Consider the following 21,299-nt stretch of genomic DNA (forward strand, 5'->3'; position numbering starts at 1 on the left):
TGCTTGAATGATGCCATTACCCATGGTTGTTTGAATGACTGATTTCATTATTTGGAATGTTAGGGACCTCAACTCCCTTGCAAAACAAGCTGAGATAAAACACTCAATTCGGGAATCTAAAGCCTCTCTTGTGGGGTTGTTAGAGACCCATGTTCAGGTTGAGAACTCCCATCGGATTGCCAACTCCATTGCCCCTACTTGGTCCTTCCTCTCTAACTATTCTCATTCCCCCAATGGCCGAATTTGGGTCCTATGGGACCCCTTTATATTCCAAATCAATTTGCTGTCCTCTTCTGCCCAATTTCTTCATCTTCATCTATCCTCTTCCTCCTCCCCTTCTTTCTTCCTCTCTATTGTCTATGGTTTCAATCGCTTGCTGGATAGAGCCCCTCTTTGGGATGACCTTCGCCTGATTTCCTCTTCCTTGATTGGTCAACCTTGGGGTATTGGGGGTGACTTCAATATTGTTCGTTTCTCAAATGACCGTATTGGAGGTTACCCCCCTGACCCTGTGGCTGTTGACAATTTCAATTCCTGGATCGATGACATGGGTGTTTCTGATCTTCGGTGGATTGGCCATCAATTCACTTGGCATAATCGTAGGTCTAGATCTGCTCGTATTGCCTCCAAAATTGATCGTTTTCTTGTTAATCACCCTTGGATCATTCAATTCCCCGCCTCCCATGCCCATTTCGGCCCTTCCTTTCTCTCCGATCACTCCCCATGCTTCCTCAACCCTCTTAACCATCCCTCTTTTGGCCCTATGCCTTTCAAATTCTTTGATATGTGGGTTTCTAATCCATCTTTCCGGACCAGTGTCATGTCGGCCTGGGCCCAACCTGTCCACTGCCATTCTCTTCCTCTTGTGGCGTTTGCCCGAAAGTTGCGAAACACCAAGATTGCCCTCCGTGCTTAGAACTCAACTATGGTGGGTGACATTACCTCTAGAGTTTCCTCGTGTCGGGATAATCTTGCTAGGATCCAATCCATGCTCCAGAATGATCCCTTCTGCCAGTCTTTATCTGAGGAAGAAAGCTTCCTCTCTTTGCTTCTTTCCTCTCTTGTCTCCCAAGAAGAAAGCTTCCTTCGCCAAAAATCCAGGATCCAATGGCTTAAGCTAGGTGACGCCAATACCGCTTTCTTCCATCGTTCCCTTAAAGCTCGCCAAAATTTCAATTCCATTCCGGGCCTGCTAACTAGTGGTGGTGTTTGGATCTCGGACCCCCTAGCATTAAACAAGAAATTGTCTCCTTTTTCTCGAATCTTCTTTCGCCCTCATCCCTCCCCCCCCCTCCTCCCCCTCAACCCCTCCCTTCTCAACAAATTCTTGGACCCTTCTCTCATCCCATCCCTTTGTGCTATCCCATCCTCTGTTGAGATTCGCTCCGCCATCCGCTCCCATAAAGCCAATAAGGCGCCTGGCCCCGATGGCTTCAGTATGGGATTCTTCTTGGCTACTTGGGATTTCATTGAGCCTGAGCTCATTCATGCCATACGCAGCTTCTTCCTCAACCCATCCCAACTTGCCACCATCAGTAATACCTTCCTCTGCCTCATCCCCAAGAAGCCAGGTGCTTCCTCTCTCTCTGATTTTTGTCCCATCTCGCTCTGTAACCTCATTTATAAATTCATCTCCAAAATCTTGGCCAATCGGCTTAAATTGGTCATCCCCTCTTTGGTTAGCCCTAACCAATCTGCTTTCATTGCCGGCAGAGTTATCTCAGACAATATTCTTCTATGTGCTGAGATTATCCATGGTTTTGAAAGATCCAACCACTCCCCTGCTGCCCTTATAAAGGTCGATCTGCAAAAAGCTTTCGACTCTATTCGGTGGGACTTCATCAACGAAGTCCTATCAGCTATGGGCTTTCCCTCCCCCTTCGTCCATTGGATTGAGACCTGCATCTCCACCCCTCATTTCTCTATCATCACTAATGGTTCCCCGGCTGGTTTTTTCTCTTCTCGAGTTGGTATCCGACAAGGTTGCCCCCTCTCCCCTTACCTTTTCACCTTAGCTATGGAAGTCCTTTCTCACCTTATCCAATCCAAAACGGATCAATTTCTCATCTCCCCTATTCCCAAATGCCGATCACTAAAGCTCACCCACCTTGCATTTGTCGATGACCTCATGATTTTCTCTAAGGCAGATCACTCTTCCATCTCTTCCATCCTGTCTTCCCTCTCCATTTTTGAATCCCTCTCGGGTCTTAAAGTTAATCTTGAGAAATCCTCCATTTTTCTCGTGGGTGTCTTGGATTCCTCTCGAGCCTCTCTCCTGGCGCTCACTGGATTCAGTCCTGGATCTTTCCCGGTGACCTACCTGGGGCTCCCCCTCATCCCTGGTCGCCTCACTCGCCACCATTGCTCCCCTATGCTTGATCATATCGGGAAAAAGCTTCAACTCTGGAAAAGCAAGCTCCTCTCGTTTGCTGGAGAACGGTGCTTATCCGATCTGTCCTCCAATCTTCCTATCTTTACTGGTGTGGCATCTTCTCCCTTCCCGTCTCTGTCATCCACTCCCTGGAATCCATTTTCTGTGCTTTTCTTTGGAAGGGCCAAGAATCTTCCCGATTCCTCCACCCGATCAGCTGGATTCCGTCGAATCCGGGACATGAATATGACCTGCCTCTTGAAACTCATATGGAAAATTGCCTCCAAACATGATTCCATTTGGGTCTCTTGGGTCTATTCATTCCTTCTCAAGACTGACTCCATCTGGACTGTCTCTCTTCCCCCCAATCCCTCCTGGATTTGGAGGAAGCTCCTGCTTCTTCGCGATCGTGCCCTCCCTGCCATTTCTATCATTGTCTCTTCTGGCTCCTCCACCTCCTTCTGGCTGGACCCCTGACATCCGATGGGTATCTTATACAATCTCCTTGGCCCCAGAACCGTGTACAACTCCCTTGTCCCCAAAACCACTCCCCTCTCCACCTTTATCTCCCATGGTATTTGGTCCCCCCTCCCCCCACCCTTGTCTCACACAAGTTTGGACCCTCCCCCCCCCCCCCCTCCTCCCCTCCACAAGTGACCGCACTACTTGGCTCCACCCCCGATGCACCCCCTTCACCACTGCCTCTGCCTGGAACCTTCTGAGAGACCCCTACCCTCCCTTACCTTGGCCCCCCATTGTTTGGTTCAAAAACCATATCCCTCGCCATGCCCTCACTCTTTGGAGAGCCCTTAACCTTGCCCTCCCAACCCAAGCATTTCTCATCAGCCGCCACATCCCCGCCAACCCAAACTGCGCCAGTTGTTGGAATGGTTCAGAGGATATTGACCATCTTTTTTTCTGTTGCCCAATTTCCCGCTCTGTTTGGTCCCTAGCCACTGCCTCCATTTGGCCTAGACCGCGACGTTCTCATCGTTTTGCTCGAGATTGGAATTGGATCCTGCGAAGCTATGCCGGTTCCACTATCTGCGACCCTGTGGGCAAACTTGTCTTTGCCGCCACTTTGCACCATCTTTGGTGGGAGCTTAATCTGAGGAGATGGACCTCCAAATCTAGATCCAGAGATATGGATATGATTTGGAATGCCATCTGTTTTGATGTTTCTTTGAGACTCCGGTCTCTCCCCCACCCCCTGTTGCTGACTCTCCAAGAAATAGGGTGATTGTTAGTTCTTGGAACCTCTCAGCTTCTTTCCTTCCCCCCTCTTGACTGGGGTTCCCCCTCCCCCCTTTTTTCCCTCTGTATGTTTTTCTTGTTCTTCAGTAATTTAAATTATTATTCATCCAAAATAAAATAAAATTGTTGAGGTATTTGAGTCATACCCAACTTAGGTTGAGTTCAAGACCAATTTGAAGAAGTATTGGTCTGACTTCCTCTGCACCCACCATGGCTACAAAGTGTCTAGGCTCAGTGTTATCAATCATCATATTCATCTTTTAGAAAATTGATCGAATTCTTATAAAATTCTGACCAATTTAAATATGCAATTTCAATTTTGACCAATTCCTATAAAATACTGAAGTTTCGATTATGACCAAATCCAATAAAATATTGCAGTTTCGATTATTGTTAAGGAAGGAATACAGTAATCAACATATGTCAAAGTCAGTAATATAAAAGGAATTAAAGTATTGTCATAATATAGATTTTCAAAGACAACATTAGAAGAGACGAACGTATTAAATTTTGGGTATTCCCAAGAAACCACAAAACAACATTAAAGTTTATTCAAAAGAGACAAACATTTTAATCTTTTGGGTATTCCCAAGAAACCACGAAAACCATTAAAGTTTATTCAAAAGAGACAAACGTTTTAATCTTTTGGGTATTCCTAAGAAACCACAAACTCCATTAAAGTTTCTTCAGAAGAGACAAACATTTTAATCTTCTGAATAAACTTTAATGGTGTTTTGTGGTTCTTGGGAATACCCAAATTTAATACGTTTGTCTCTTCTAAAGTCTTGTCTTTGAAAATCTATATTATAACAATACTTTAATTTATTTTATATTACTGACTTTGACGTATGTTGATTATTGTATTCCTCTCTTAACAATAATCGAAACTGCAATATTTTATTGATTTGGTCAAAATCGAATCTGCAGTATTTTATAGGAATTGGTCAGAATCAAAACTGCGTATTTAAATTGGTCAGAATTTTATAAGAATTCAATCAATTTTCTAAAAGATGAATATGATGATTGATAACACTGAGCCTAGACACTTTGTAGCTATGGTGGGTGCAGAGGAGGTCAAGACCAGTGCTTCTTCAAATTGGTCTTGACCTCAACATAAATTGGGTATGACTCTAATACCTTAACAGTTATTGTAGGTTATCTGTCAGAACTAGGGCCAAAGTTAAAAACAAGACTATCTTACATTACAAAAAAGGTCCTCTATCAAGTGGAATTTTGGACATTAAAGTTGACCAGAGTTTCCTGATGTGAAGGGTACGACCCCAGTCTTCACTTCAACAGTTCATTCAAAAGGTCTTTAGTGACCCATGCCCTTTCAACACAACCTTGGGATCCTATCTTTATCTGCTTGCAAATGAGATTTGCTTATGAGACAATGACAAGAAGTTGGTTGGGCAGTTTCTTTAGGGAATCAAAATGGCTCCCCTGTGATCAAAGGGTGTTATAAGAATTAAGAACAAGTGCATCTGTGTTTATTCAATTAAGATTTCTGATTTTATTTCCAAGATGATTTTATTCCAAGCTAAACAGTAGAAATACTGAATCAAACCTGGCCCCAGATTTGGTATTTTGATTCCATAAGGTTAGCTGTTGCATTCCCCAGGAAGCTTTCATCTGAGCTACAAGATATCGAATTTGTATTCTGAACTAGAATGAATTCAGATCAACCATTGCGGCGCCTATGAAGTGCCACTGCAAGTTTTCGATCCTTTCGACCATGACCCTCCTGCAAGTTTGATGCTTTCTGATACAATTATTGAATTTCTAAAAGAATGTGGGTGATATTTCCACCGTCCAGTCCTTCTGGAGATGCTTCCTTCACTATAACACAAGTGCAACTGCCTACATCCAAAGGCAAAAGCCTACAGAGCAATGATCTGAAAGTACCCACCACACCAACCATATTAGCATTGCATTAGTTGCAAAGAAGAAACTGTTTACCGATAGAAGCAAATTCATCTATTCTGCTTCTGAATCAAGAATGATTCCACACATCTATTCTGCTCAAATGTCAGATCCAATTAGGTCCAAAAGATTAGATCAAAAAGTAGAATCTGTTTCATTCAATTGTATACAGATCTGAAGAGAAGATGACTTCAAGACCTATTTTTGAAACCCACAGGAGAGGGAGAGTTTCCATCTAGGTTCTCTAACCCCTTCTTTACAGAAGAACTGCAACTGTGTGTTGGAAATTCTGTGTCTTTGGAGTCCAGAATACCTTGTTTGAGGTTGGGAGTAAGATTTTCCTTGTTATCAGAGATGATAACAGAGGCATTCTGGCACAAACAAAGGCCAAAAGTGCTGCAAATGCTGTGCTCCCCTTTGCTGTTGCTTCGGTTGTGTTTGAGCTTATTGAGGAGATTGGCACAGTGGAAATAGTAAGAAGTTTGGCATGGAACTGAAGATCTGTTTGAACAAGTCATGGTTGTGTGAGCCATGAAGACTGAAGAACTACCATGTAACAAGGGATTTCACACCTTCTCTATAGCTTAATTATATATTAAAGTTGTTTTCAGGTACAAGTATTGTGACTATTGTAAAGAGAAGATTATCAAGGCAAAGCTTCAAATTTAAATAGAAAACAGCTGATTCTAGATCATGTGGATAACAAATTATGGAAGTAAAAACCATCAATGCCTGAAGCATGAGTTGGTATAGAGATTTACTACTTGATATTGTGCAAAATATAAACATCACATTTGAAGGGAATAATTAAGCTGCTGAAGGGATTATTTAGCATGAATTGAGGAAAGCAATAACATAGTAAAGCATAGAGATCACATGAACTGAAATTTGATTAAGTACCTAACCCCCACCCACCAGTCAATGAGCCATACAAGTTCCATCCACAGTAGCTCTCCAATTAATTGATTTATTTCATGTTCCAGCAGTGCTCAATGTTGTTTACGGATTCCATTGTTTGCATTTGATTGAGAGCTATATGTTGTGAGTAATAGGGGTTTTTGCTGTCACAATGTGATTAGGGTCTTATCAGTATCAGATGGTAAAAACCAAGTCCTCAACCAATTCAAAGATGATTTGTTCAAAGACATGAAAGATCCAAATCCATACAAACATGAATATTGAGAATTCAAATCAAATAATTCAGCATGAACTGAACAATGAATTCAATCATCTAAAAACTAAAAGAACCTCAAATGGACATTAAAAGTATCATGTAACAAGTATTCATTACCCAAAAATCATATCTAATAGCTGAACATAATCCAACATCAAGGCTCTAACAAGACGATGTTCTAAGCTTCTTGAATCCAATATAATGTCGGTGCAAGACAAACGACTACATTTTCCAGCATATAAGAACGAAGAATGAAATAAGTGCCAATGGAGGAGTAGTAGGATGGTTAGGAACCTGACTTCTCAGTGGAGAGGTCATGGGTTCAACTCCTACCGGCGGCATATGTAATATCCCTATCCCTATATATAAAAAGCGCATTTGTACCCAAAAAAAAAGAATGAAATAAGTACATCCATCAACTGGAAAGTATAGCTGCATAACTGCTACTAGGAATCCTTAATCTTTTGGGTGGAGGAGAAGCATCATATATTCTCGGTAACAAAAACCAAATACAGGTTTCACAGTGTCAGCCTTTTTATGTCTTTAGCTTCAAGTTATTTTTCATACTTCATGAATAAGTATTTAATAAATGAATGCAACAGAATAACTATATCCTGTACTCTTTTTGTTCGCTTTGCCTTGGTGTCAATTAGCTAAATCTTGAAAGCATGAACTCCACCCCATTGAGCCAAAACTAATAGTTACATAGATGGAAATGATATATCTCTGATTATCAAGTTCTATCCCTAAAAATCTTATTATTGTGAAACAATTGTCAATTTACCCTGCAAAGGTATTACAAGGATACAATATAATAACAATAAGAGTAACATGTGATAAATTTGAAACTGACTTAAGCAATAGATACAGGTTTTTATTTCAATGCTGATAAAAGAAGAAGTAATTTGACTTGACAAACTGAAAGTAAGTCAAGATCAAGTTGTTTACCACAGAGTAAATCTTCAACTTGCTTAATGCATTCCCAAGGCCATCCTGTGAAATATCACTTGCATTAACTTCCAAATAAACTTCTAACATAAGAAGATTTCCATCCTAATGCAAATAGAAAATACTGAAACAAACGGTAGCTCAGCTTCCACCATGATTCAGCCAATGGGTTGGATTCAAGCTTAAAACAGCAGTAACTGTTTTACTATTTGATACAGGCACTATAGTTTCCATAGTGATCATGGAGAAAGCCTTCTCTATTCAGGCCCTTCATTTTTTCTACCATGGAATTAGGACTAATCAAAACTCCATGGGGGCAAGGGATTATGATGGGGCTTATGGATGCACTTGGGGGAATATTTGGTTGAACACGAGTTTGAAATTCACATAAAGCAACTGAGTTATTGAAAATGCTTATCATGCCCACTTGTTGTCATGGCCCAAACCTGCTAGAGTACTAATTAGTCTCCAAGAGCCTCTTCAGTGTACTTAAGTTTTTCTCATGGATGGTTTAAGTACCCTGGTTCTATTTTCCAAATTTTCTGTAGCCTTTAGCTGTTGCAGTAAGTTAGAGTACGCATCTAAAACTTGAATGATGTTGATGTTAGTGTTGTAGTGGGCTTATCAGGGAAAGAGATCTTAAGTAATACTCAACAATGCATCTATGCTCAATTGGGACACCAAAGGGTCCAACCTTAAACTTCCTAACTGACCCTTTAAATGACTCCTCTACGGCCGATAAGCTAAGGCTTGAACTAAAATTTTTCTTAAATATCTCAAACACCACCCTGGTGTACACCTGTCTACCATGCATTTCAATTGGACTTAGTGATTCTAATTGAGGTAATAGTATAAGTGATCTGAACTCTGCATCAGCTTCCTTCTCTCCATGCCTAGCAATAGCCCTTTCACATTCCTTAACAAATCTAAGCAATGTCATAGGGCTCTTGAAATATTCCCGAAAGTAGCTGCTCATCACCCTCATATGCTGGGTTGAGCTCATTCCTACAAAGAATGTACCCCTCAAAATAACAAGGCACTCATAACTTCTTTTCGGCAAACTTCTCAACCAACCATGAATCGTCCTTCAAATTATACTTCACCATCATGGCTTCCCAAAGAGTTAGGGAACCTGCTTCTGACCTTGAATGATAGACACACTGTTTTGATTCTTAACCCAAATTCAGGACTCAAGGAACACCAAGAACTGAGGTATTGCAGCTCTTAAGTAGACCCTTAATGTGTTTAGTTGAGATCCGGCTTCCTAATTTATTGATCTACCTGGGTGTTGTAATGAAAAAAAAGAGAACTGCGCTCATTGCATCAGATGTACAATTCTGCAATCTTGAACTCTTGAGTGGTTTCCATTATCTTGCACGTGTGAAAGACATGAGATAGGATGAACGCAACACAGCCTTCAAAGTTGGGTAGTGCTGATCATTGATCCGTTACAAATGTTTAACCCACTTCAAACTCTGTTAGAACAGAAAGAAGAGTTTGAACTTGATACGGAAGTTTCCTACCAGACCGGGTCAGACCCGGCCGGGGCTCCGCATACCATACAGTCGGGACAAGAACCGACCAGCATGATCAAGGCGTAACGTACGCTGGACTAATATGGCAACCATTCTCAATTGGGAAGGTCAACTTCAGTCACCGATCGAGCGGGACCAACGACAAGGAGGCATAATCTCAGGAGAAACAACAGCCTTCCTCGGGTAAACTTACCAAGTACATAAAAGGTAATACTTACAGTATAAATACCAAGACACTCCCCTCCGGTAAGCATCCAATACATTTTGAGCATAGTCTTGTGTAATGCTTGCATGGGACCTTAATCTGTTCACGGTCTGACTAAGCCATCGGAGGCGGTTGCCCGGTATTCTAGCTCGACCCGCGTCTAACCCTTTTTGTAGAACTCATCGTCTTCGGCACAAAAGGAGGTTTAGTCGGGAGTAGCATCAATATAACTGTAACGCATCAGTTTGGCACCGTCTGTGGAAACGACAATCTTTAAGTCATGGCAAGACGAGGAGCAAACAATGGACATACTCAGCAAGAAAATGCTGGCAAAAATCCTCACTTAGACGATCAAACACATCAAGAAGAGGGGGTTCAGCGCTCGACCCGTGTGGAGCAAGGATCCTCCCGAGGATAACTTGATCTTAGGAAATCCACACGAGGAAGGAACATCCAAAGGTCCCCAAGGGCATGCTACTACAGCAGACGTGATGAACTTCGAAAGGGGATGCTCGAGATGCAGGGGGTATTGCGAAACTTGGTTCATCAAATTGGAGTTGAACAGGGACCAAGATGGAATACCCAGGCGGGAAGGCTGCTAAGAGCTTTCCAGACTGTCAGAGGATCCCGACCAAGGAGGGGTATCCCGAGAGGCAAACAAGCCGAGGGTCAGAGACCAATCCATACTGGTCATGACTATCATCAAAGAATGCCAAATGGGACCAAGATCAATGCCTTAGATCGTATTTCGGTACCTTCTAAGACAAAATCCTTACCCCAGAGGAGTCGTCGGGAGGAGATAAAGAACCAGGGAGAAAGTCATTCTCAGCCAACCCGATCGAGGATGTCAGTCGCCCGGACGCGTTCCAGAAGGGAAGATACCACCAAATCCGATGGAGATGAAGCAAGGCAAAATCGCCTTCGTAAGAAGATGGCGGAGGTGAAGCGCAAACTAGAGGATCGGGATCATGACGAGGATCTGGATGTGGTTGATCGAAAACCCTTTTCGGATGAAATCATGAATATGCCTCTTCCTCCAAATTTCATCATGCCAACTTTCAAGCCGTTCAAAGGAAAAACCAACCCAAAGGAGCATATAAGCTACTTCAAATCAGTAATGATTGTCCTTGGGCGGGAGGACGAGTTGCTTTGCAAAACGTTCCCGGCTTCCCTCGAAAGACCAGCCATTAAGTGGTTCAGTAGCTTGCAGTCGGGATCCATCCACAACTTCAGGGAAGTCGCCCGGAAGTTCATCGCCTGATTCAGGAGTGCAATTGGGAGCAAGAAGACGTCTGACAGTTTGTTTGACATAAGGTAAGGACGAAATGAATCCATTCGGGATTTCCTGAAGCACTTCGACGAAATGGCCATTGAGATCAAGGATCTTGACGATCAAGTTGCTTACAGTGCACTTTGGAGTGGTATTACACACCAAAGGCTTCTGGAGGTTCTCTTAACAGACAAGCCCAAGACATACGGGACATCGTTGCGCAAGTGCTAGAAACATGCTAGTGTTTATGAAGTAATAAACGCTCGGGTGAAAGCTGATAGAGATAGAAAACCCGATCGGGAGACTAAAAAGAATTCCCCGAATGGCCGAAACCAAGGATCAAAGGGGAGATGGAAGCGGGATAGAGAAGGGAAAGCTACACTCCACTCAATGCCAAGCCATCAGAGACTTTGATGAATATTCGGGACAAGAAGTCTTTAAAGTGGCCCGGGAAACTGCACTCTCTTCCTGAGGATCGGGACATGACAAAATACTGTCGTTTCCATAAAGATTATGGACATCACACAGACAGTTGTTTAATCCTAAAGTCAGAGATCGAGAAATTGATCCAGGAGGGTAAACTTGGTCAATATGTGCGAAGATCTGGAAAACCTTGGGAAAGCTCTCCCGAGCCAAGAAAGAGAGCACGAGTCGCCCAGCCGGAAAGATGCCTCTAAAAAAGTTGACAAAGGAAAAGAGAAAGTTGACCGGGAGGAGTCACCAGTTTACGTAATAATGGGTGGCCCGACCATGGAGTCAATCAGGAAGGCGAAGCAAAAAGCGTGGTTTGCCGGGGCTGTGCATCTAGCCTAAAAGAGGCAAAATCCGGCATGCCCGGAACCTATAACATTTACAGATGAGGACTTGAGCGGGGTCATAGCACCACACGATGATGCGATCATCGTCAAAGTAAAGATTGCAAATCGGGAGGTTCACCAGGTCTTGATTGATACGGGATCATTAGTTGATTTGATATCTTGTGAGGCTTTTAAAAGACTCAAGTTGGCTGATGATTTACTTACTCCATCGGCAACTCCCCTTTATGGTTTTGCAAGGTCTTCAGCAATAGCAGAGGGAACGATCCACTTGGATCTAAAGATCGGGAAATCACCCCGGGACACACTCGTTTGAGTCAACTTCATGGTTGTAAAGGACTTATCTGCATACAACGTGATCTTGGGACGACCAACACTCAATGCACTTGAGGCAGTCGTGTCTCCCCGGCACATGAAACTTAAGTTCCCGACCGACGCAGGGGTTGGTGAATGCAGTTCTGACCAATCTACCTCCCGACAATGCTATATGAATTACTTAAAGCAAAAACGGAGGTCAAAGAGCTCGGAAAGCACCTTGACTATTGAAGTCCGCGACGATCAGGACGAAAAAATATGCAAAGAGCAAAACCGGTCAAGAAACTGGAAAGAATTCAACTCAGCCAGTCTCTACCCGACCGAGGAACGTTCATTGGATCAGAACAACCCAAGGAATTTAAGGAGCTGACTAAGTTCTTATGCAACAATGCCGATATTTTCACATGGTCAGCAAACGACATGCCTAGGATAGACAAGCGGGTAGCAAAACACAAGCTTTGGATTCAAAAAGATGCTACCCCGGTCATTCAAAGAAGAAGAAATTTTGCAATTGAAAAACATGAGGCAATCAAAGTAGAAGTTGAAAAACTTGAAAAATTAGGCTTCATTGAGCCGATCAAATGCCCAACCTGGCTAGCCAATGTGGTAATGGTCAAAAAGGTGAACGGGAAGTGGAGAATGTGTACCGACTACACTGACCTAAACAAGGCTTGTCCGAAGGATTGCTATCCTCTCCCGAGGATAGATCTGTTGATTGATGCAACAGCTGGACGTGAAGTCCTTAGCTTTATGGATGCTTACTCGGGGTATAACCAAATCCTAATGAGTCAGGAAGATGAAAAGCATACATCCTTCATGACCGATCGGGAAAGTTATTACTACCAAGTAATGCCATTTGGGTTGAAGAATGCGGGAGCAACTTATCAAAGGGATGTCAACAAAAATTTTCAACACCAGATCGGGAGGAACATGGAGGTGTATGTTGATGACATGCTTGTAAAGAGTCTGGTTCGGACCCAACACTTGGAAGTTCCTCTGGAAAGTTCCTCGGTTTCATGGTTTCTCAAAGAGGAATCGAGGCAAATCCCGAGAAGATTCAGGCCCTGATTGGAATGCAGCCACCCACTACTGTGAAAGAAATCCAATGCTTAACCGGAAGGGTGGCAGCGCTAAATCAGTTTATATCCCGAGCGGGAGAAAAATGCAACTCTTTTTTCAAAGCATTAAAGGCTACACCAAGCTCGGGAGAAATCACTTGGACATAAGAATGTCAAAAGGCATTTAAGCAATTGAAAGTATCACTCGGGACAACACCCATCTTAGCGCGACCAATAACTGGGGAGCCTCTAACTGTTTATCTTGCCATTTCAACCAACTGTAGTAAGTGTTGTTTTGGTAAAGGGAGAAACAATCCAGAACCCAATCTACTATGTGAGTCATGTGCTCATTGATGCAAAGACAAGATACCCGGACGTTGATAAGCAAGCTCTAGCACTTTTGGTGGCCTCACGGAAGCTAAGGCCTTGCTTTTAGGCACATCCAATAATTGTCCCAACCAACTTCCCGCTCAAGAAGATTCTTCAAAGACCTGATGTGGCAGGAAGAATGGTCGGGTGGGCAGTAGTAGAGCTGAGTGAGTACCAGATTGAATTCAAACCTAGAACGGCCATAAAAGCTCAAGTTCTAGCTGACTTTATTGTGGAAAATAGCCTACCACAAAATAAAGACCAAGGGGCAACAACTGAAACATCAGACTTGTGGATTCTATATGTTGATGGCTCGAGTAGCACTTCTGGTTCGGGAGCAGGACTGACACTCAAAAGTCCTAAAGATTTCACAGTCAACTATGCGTTAAGATTCAATTTCCCGGCCTCAAATAATGAAGCCGAGTACGAGGCTGTCATAACAGGCCTAAAAGTAGCCCGAGCACTCAGAGTACGGGAGCTAGAAGTAAGAAGTGACTCCCAACTCATTGTGAATCAAATCAAGGGAGAATATAATGCGAAAGATGAGAGGATGGCAAAGTACTTGGCTAAGGTTGAGCAACTCCAAACACTTTTTGATCGGGTAACATTTCATCAAATACCTAGGAAAGAGAATGAACGGGCGGATGAACTGTCTCGACTATCTTTGGCCAACTACAAGAATCTGGATTCGGCAGTCTACATTGAAGAGTTAGATTTCCCGAGCACGCAAGAGTCGGAAGTATTTGAAATCACCAATGATCCTAACTGGACTACACCTTTGGTGACTTACCTAAAGGATAACAAGCTCCCGACCGATTCAAAGGAGGCCAAGAGAATTAAGAATCAAGCTGCCCGATTCACCATCATAGACGGGCAGTTGTACAAAAGATCCTTCACGGAGCCTCTTTTAAAGTGCGTCGGACCTTCCCGAGCCACCTACGCTTTAGTAGAAATCCATTAAGGAATTTGTGGTGCACACATGGGTGGAAAGGCCTTGGCGCAAAAAGTATTATGTTCGGGCATATATTGGCCGACCGTGCAAAAAGATGCTCTTGAGTATGTTCGCAAATGTGAACAATGTCAGAAGCATGCAAATGTTCCGAAAGTGCCTGCAGTACCAATGATGCCGGTCTCTAGCCCAACCCCTTTTGTAATGTGGGGAATGGACTTGATCGAGAAGCTACCAAAAGCTTCTAGGAACCGGGAATATCTAGTTGTCACCATTGACTACTTTACAAAATGGGTCGAGGCGGAACCTTTGGAGTCCATTTCAGAAAAGCAAATGGAGAAGTTTTTCGAAGAAAAAGTTATCTACAGGTTCGGGATACCCCGAATCCTCGTAACAGATAATGGAAAACAATTTGAGGAGGCAGGATTCAAAGCTTTCTGTAAAAGATACCACATCAAACATCGATTTGCCTCAGTTGCTTACCCCTAAAGCAACGGACAGGTTAAAGTCACCAATAGAACACTACTGGACGGGATCAAAAAGAGACTAGAAGATAGTCGGGCACTTTGGGTCGAGGAACTCCCAAGTGTACTATGGTCATACAGGACCACTGCACGAACCCCAACCGGGGAAACACCATTCTACCTTGCGTATGGTACCGAAGCTCTGGCTCCCGTAGAAGTCATAGCCGGGTCGTTCCGTTACAACACCTTCGATGAAAAGCAAAATGACCAAAGGCTAAGGGAAAATTTGGACTTCCTACAGGAAACCCGAGAGAAAGCTCAACAAAGAAATCAGTTATACCATAAAAGGTTGGCTCAACATTATAACTCCCGGGTTAAGAACCGAAGATATCGATCGGGAGATCTGGTGCTAAAAAGAACTGGGGCTTCCGACCCGAGGAACCAAGGAAAGTTAACTCCAACAGAGGAAGGGCCTTATATCGTTGACAAAGAGACAAAACCGGGAGCATACCGACTGAAAGACTCAGAAACTGGAAAGCCGATTGATCGGTCATGGAACTCCACTAACCTAAGAAGGTTCTATCAGTAGTTTTGTATCTTTTTCAAAACAAATAAATTGGTTTGGATCCTTCCCGGTCACCTTGCACATTTCTTAAGGACTTGCTCTTTTTAAAGAAATTGGTTCGGGTCCTTCCCGGTCACCTTACACCTTTCTTAAGGACCTGCTCTTTTTAAAGACAAATAAATTGGTTCGGGTCCTTCCTGGTCACCTTGCACCTTTCTTAAAGACTTGCTCTTTAAGACAAATCAATTGGTTCGTGTCCTTCTCGGTCACCTTGCACCTTTCTTAAGGACTTGCTCTTTTTAAACACAAATAAATTGGTTCGGGTCCTTCCCGATCACCTCTCACCTTTCTCAAGGACTTGCACTTTCTTAAAAGACTAAATTAATGCGGGTTCTTCCTGGTCATTTTGCACCTTCCTAAAAGGACTTGCATTTCTTTTTTAAAAGATCAAATTTTATCCCTAACATCTTATAGCTTGGACGAGTCATAAAACATTTAGTCAAATTTTCATTCAAAATAAACTCTTAAATAAGAGGAGTTACATGACTCGGGAACAAAGAGCTAAACAACATAGATATCAGTTAACTACATGACTCGGGAACAAAGATAGCTTGAGCACTTAGTTACATGACTCGGGAAGAATGAGGTACAGGACTCGGGACACAAAAAATTTCAAGATCACACCAGCAAAGAGATGCTTCATAATAATTGATGTACTAAAGCATCTTTAAACTCTTCGCAGTCGCCAAGAGCAAGATTCATGTGCCGATCAAAAGCCATGGACTTACCAACGAGCTGATGGCCATCTTGAATTGTCACTCGCATTCTGTCTCGGCGCATCTCAGTCGACCTTCAAGGAGGGGCTCGGGGAAGTCTTCTCTTCAACAAGTGGCTCAACCAAACCGTCATTCGACACATTAGTATGAGCAATAGTGTCGGTCAAGGAACCTCTAGTTTTCTCTTCTTCAACCAGAGACTTCTCAGGGCCTTCATCCTCGACTTCATCCTCGCCTCAGCCTCATCCTCGTCCTCTGCTTCCTCTTCGCCATCCTCCTCAGCTTCTTCCTTAGGTTGCTTCTCGAGAGGAGGATCGATGTAATCTGCAGGATCAGGATACGAGAAGTCGGGGAGCTCGGGAAGGTCTTTTGGCCGAGGAAGTTTGAGATCGTCGTACAACTTAGGGTCCAAAAGCTTCTTCAACTTCTCGGGATGAGGGAGCAAGGTTTGCTCAAGGGTGAACTTGAAAGCCTGTCGTAACCCTCTTTTGAAGGCGGGAGTAGAAATGGCCAGAGACAAATCTTTAAACTCCTTGGTGGTGAAGTATTCCTCCAACACCGCCCTCCTAAAACTTTGTGGCCCCAAGGCCTTCAGCTCCTCGAGCTCCTTCCCCAGTTGTACATTTCTCTCTTTCTCCTCGACCAGGAGAGCCTGAGATTTCGCCAAGTCCTCGGCAACTTTCCCGAGTTTCTTATCGAGTGAACTGACCTTTCCTTTGTATTTACCTTTGCTCTTGGAAAGGTCATCTCTCTCTTTCTTTAGCCCAACAAGTTTCTCCCGAGCTGCCTCCAGATCCTTCTTCGCTGAGCAGACTCAACGTTGGCCTTCTGATGAAGCTGCTCAGAGAGCGCCAATTGCTCAGATTGGTCCCGAGCCCGACTCAGTGACTCGGCAAAGATATGAGTTGCCCCGGCCAAATACCTGGAATAAAAGAAAAAGAGACATTAGACAGATGGCAAGAAGGCAAAAAGGATAAAGATCAGACGGGGAGAAAATTACCGGTATCCATCCGCAAAAAATTCTTTATTTGGGAGATTTTTCAAATACTCCCGATCAGCGTCACGAGTGGCGTCCTCAACCCACCGTTCAGCAAAACTTAAGTCACTAAAAACCGAGTTAAACTTGGGGACTCCAGAAGAGGAAAAGGGCCCGACAATTGGTTCGGGCTCGAAAATGTGAACCCTCTTGGCCGGGGGAGGACGAAGGATCCCCTCTGTCACCCTTTTTTCTCCTCCAAGAGGAGCTTTCCTCTTTGGACTCTTTACAGTCCCAGCTAAGGCAGCCACCGCAGATGTTTGGCCTTTGGTCACAAAAGATTTAACCGGGATAGCACCCGGAGCAAGGGGCTTGGTCTTAGCAACACCAGAAGCCGAAGCCTTCGTCTTAGTGATAGGCTTTCTCCTTCGGGCTTCCTCCATGGCCCTGGTCGCCATAGCCTGAAGATCATTGTCTTGGATGTTGGCAGCCACTGCAAGACAAAAGGAGATATAATCAGGTCAAAACTTGGAATACAAGATAAAGGCAATTGAAACAAAAACTCACCCGGGAGAAAGCCCCACAGTTGTAGAACAGGAACATACTCCATGGAATAACCATGGACTGCAAAATCATCCCCCTTAACCTGGTTAATGATCCCGACCCTTTCCTCTTCGTCGGGTGTCCAAGTCGATAGGGGTGTTCAAAAGATCAATGTCATCCTTGGACCTATCCTGGAACTCTATAAGGAAAGGCTCGGGAGAAGGAGGCTTGAAGAACAAGAAGAATTCTCTCCATTTTTTGGTGGTGGATGGGAGAGAATCCTTCTCGATGAAATTTCCTTGAAAAGAAGAAGACACCCTCTTTGCAATTTAAAACCAACCACGCTGGGTATGAGGGTGTAAAGAATAGTAATGGTGAAACAAGCCAAAGGTCGGGAAGACACCTAAGGCATTGTAGAAACCGACGAAGCCGACCATAATGCACCAACTGTTCGAGCTCAGGTTGGTCGGACTGATGGCATAATGCAACAAATATCAACAAAAAGATCATGCAAGGGAAGACGAAGCCCCCCAATGAAAGCATCGTAGTACAGAGGATAAAAACCCTCCGGGGGACTAGTCACTCTTTCGTTCCCCCTCGGGAGAACAACCCTCATAGCCCTAAGGTAAATCAAAGATGTGCATAAACCTATCTAAATCATCAGAAAACAAGGAACAAACATAAAACTCAGGTCCCGAAGAGGATTGAACGAAATCAACATGCCAAGGAGTTAAGGGATGAGACTTCGCCAATGCTAGGGCATCCTCATCTAAGGTTTTCCTATCTGGCTGATGAGGAATGGCTCCCCGAAATCCACTAGGACGCTGAAAAGGTGGGCGGGGTGGACCCCTTCGGAAAGGATCAACTCGGGAAGAGGTTGAAGCCTCTGGCCTAAGGTAGGATCGGGAAGATGAAGCCGAGGGGTCACGAGAAGTGGCAATGGATTCAGGCCTTAAAGCACTCGAGCAAGGGGGGGTGGCAGAATCAGAAGCAGTAGCAGACTCAAAGCCATCTCGAGGCTCAACACTAGGAACTTCATCAACCCGAGCCTGAGCGGCCTGGGCCCGAGCGGCCTGAATCTCTCTATCCTTACGATTCATCTCCCTTATTTCCTCAAGAACCCTGAGATCATCGTCGGGAGAACTATCACTGGAGGTATGGGAACTCTCATCGTCCGAAGACTGCTCGTGAAGATCTTTCAAACAATCCCCGGTTAGGTTAACTCCTCTCATCTGATCACTATCGCCCTCACTCGCACACCCTTCACCCCGACGACATCTTTTATCACGATATACTGGGACGGGAACCTTGGGCTGATGCCTAAAACCTCTTAAACTTACTTTAGGCTTCTTTGGAGCCATGGTTGGAAGAAGAAGATACTTCTTGTTTAGAAGTTGAAAGATCTCAAAGCTTAGTCGGGAGCAACTCTTGGTCGAAAGCAACAAAAACAATGGATTGAAACAAAGAAGGAAAGGCAATATTTATACTACCGGAAGAGGCGTTACTTTCCTTGATCAAATGGTTACAACGTTACATGATCGACGGTTCAAATAAGAAAACGGTTCTTCTTCCCGAGGTAGCCATAATGGCTTTACGCTTAGCCATTCGACGTGGCAAAGCTGGATTGGACGCGGGCTTCAAGAAAAACCATTAGCATAACGACTAGTCACTTCCTTCCAAGCATTAAATGTGCTCGACGACAAGACTCCCTTACATTCCCGAATGTATAAAGCAACATTGGGGATAAGACGTTTTTGTCTAAGCCGATTACTTGGTCGGGACATATGACATAAGACAACACACGATTTCCAACTATAACAAGATACGTCTCCAACTCTTGACCTAGCCCTCTCTACATTACATATAACTGTCGTTGGGATGATCACCTACAGTTTCCTTAATCATGGATAGTCAGTACTCTCTCAGAAACTTGACAGGTTATGAGATGGTATCGTATAAAGAAGACCCATTCAAATTAGGGATCGGGAAAGACAAATACACCCGAAAGCTTAGCTTCCTTGCTATCCCACACGATGTAAACAACGACCGGGATAGGGGGCTTATGATACGGAAGTTTCCTACCCGACCAGGTCAGACCCGGCCGGGGCTCCGCATATCATACAGTCGGGACAAGAACCGACCAACTTGATCAAGGCATAACGTAACCTGGACTAATATGGCAACCATTCTCAATTGGGAAGGTCAACTTCAGTCACCGATCAAGCGGGACCAACGACAAGGAGGCATAATCTCAGGAGAAACAATAGCCTTCGTCGGGTAAACTTACCAAGTACATAAAAGGTAATACTTACAATATAAATACCAAGACACTCCTCTCCGGTAAGCATCCAATACATTCTGAGAATAGTCTTGTGTAATCCTTGCACGGGACCTTAATCTGTTCACTGTCTGACTAAGCCATTGAGGCGGTTGCCCGGTATTCTAGCCGGCCCTCGTCTAACCCTTTTTGCAGGACTCATCGTCTTCGGCACGAAAGGAGGTTTAGTCGGGAGCAGCATCAATATAACTGTAACGCATCAGAACTAGTCAAGATAACTTTTAATTTTAAGGTTTTGAAATACATATACACATTTAAAGAATTCCATGACAATGGTTTATATCTTAACCCCAATCCAACAAAACATAAAAAATAGATAACAATAATAGGATCAGCAGTTAAAAGTAACAAACTGTATAACGGAAAGGCCATATGCTAGAACTCAGAAAAGTGACTATATAACAAGGCAACATGACATCCATATATATGATTTAACAATGTATCTACTACTTACATTTTCTTACATGTGCAATAGAAAATCAAGAAAATGCGAAAAATGTATATAACAGGACAGCATATTTCTTGAAGGGAGGTAACTACTTAGACTATAATTTTCTTGGCTCTCAACTAACTAAAATGAGCAATTTCTGACAGGTAGCTAAAAGCATTTCTTTCTCACAAATTCATTGGTTATGAAACTCCTTTTCCTTGTACTTCCAAAATCTAATGTTCAATTCCTACAGAATGCAATAAATAATCTCTACACTGCTTTACTCTCCATTACCGGGTCTTCAAGAGCTACAGCAGTAGATAGCATCTCTCCATTGAATGACTACCACATAAGTGTAGATCACAAATGATGTATCTTTGTTTTCAAACGATAAAAGAAAGAAGCAAAGTATTAAGTATCAACCAACAAATTTTACCTCAATAATCAACTTTTAGGCCACGAAAAATAAAATCAATGGGGAAAAAAAATGATGCAGCTCACATAATGGAGGGGATTGAATAAGACTTAATAGTGCAACATTCCTCATTCAGTATCAGAAGCGAAAAAAAGGAAAAAACAATCGGATCTTTCTATTTGAATGTAAATAAACCCATTTAATTTAGAAACTTACTGAGTAAGCAATAATGGTGCTTCTTCCCTTCAAAGACAACGCCAATGAGAAAGCATCAACAGATCTGCGGAACTCGTAGCTTCAGAAAACAGTCAACAAAATGAGGATCGTAGGTTTGGAAAACACATCCCAAGGAGACTTCAGGAAACTGGCGAGTGAGGTTGCTGGCTCTGGCAGGAAGAAGCGGTGAGAGTGAAAAAAAAAAATTTGGGAATTGAACCCGACGTGAATCGAACACGCAACCTTCTGATCTGGAGTCAGACGCGCTACCATTGCGCCACGGATCCGCAGATACATACTTTTGACAATAAAATAAATATGTCCAGTCTATGGAGAAGGTCATTCAGTCAATAGACGCTAATAGCCTCAAAAGGATCAGCAGGGAAGAAG

General features: G+C 43.4%; 1 protein-coding gene, 1 non-coding gene and 1 pseudogene across 3 annotated transcripts; 1 reads left to right on the forward strand and 2 right to left on the reverse strand.

Moving 5' to 3' along the window:
- Positions 1-4,664: 4,664 nt before the first annotated feature.
- LOC149004192 (tubby-like protein 8) lies at positions 4,665-21,107 on the reverse strand (annotated as a pseudogene). The gene is made up of 5 exons (XR_016175467.1): positions 20,910-21,107; positions 19,823-20,037; positions 16,992-17,460; positions 9,424-16,913; positions 4,665-6,609 (listed from the first exon to the last, which is right to left on the reverse strand). The product of XR_016175467.1 is annotated as a tubby-like protein 8 (transcript).
- LOC149004193 (uncharacterized) lies at positions 13,377-14,198 on the forward strand. Its single transcript, XM_089168581.1, has one exon. The coding sequence runs from the start codon at positions 13,377-13,379 to the stop codon at positions 14,196-14,198; it is 822 nt and encodes a 273-aa protein (XP_089024707.1).
- Positions 21,108-21,124: 17 nt separating the features above from the next.
- Positions 21,125-21,196, reverse strand: TRNAW-CCA (transfer RNA tryptophan (anticodon CCA)). Its single transcript has one exon. It is a non-coding gene; the product is annotated as a tRNA-Trp (tRNA).
- Between the last annotated feature and the right edge of the window lie 103 nt (positions 21,197-21,299).

This window comes from Hakea prostrata, chromosome 9 (assembly GCF_041222555.1).
Source record: "Hakea prostrata isolate BN-2017 chromosome 9, UWA_Hpros_2, whole genome shotgun sequence".
In the NCBI taxonomy this organism is placed as follows: Eukaryota; Viridiplantae; Streptophyta; class Magnoliopsida; order Proteales; family Proteaceae; genus Hakea; species Hakea prostrata.

What these genes read in the sequence shown, in the direction of transcription:
- LOC149004193 (XM_089168581.1), top strand. Translation starts at nt 13,377, where the DNA reads ATGGTCGGGTGGGCAGTAGTAGAGCTGAGTGAGTACCAGATTGAATTC.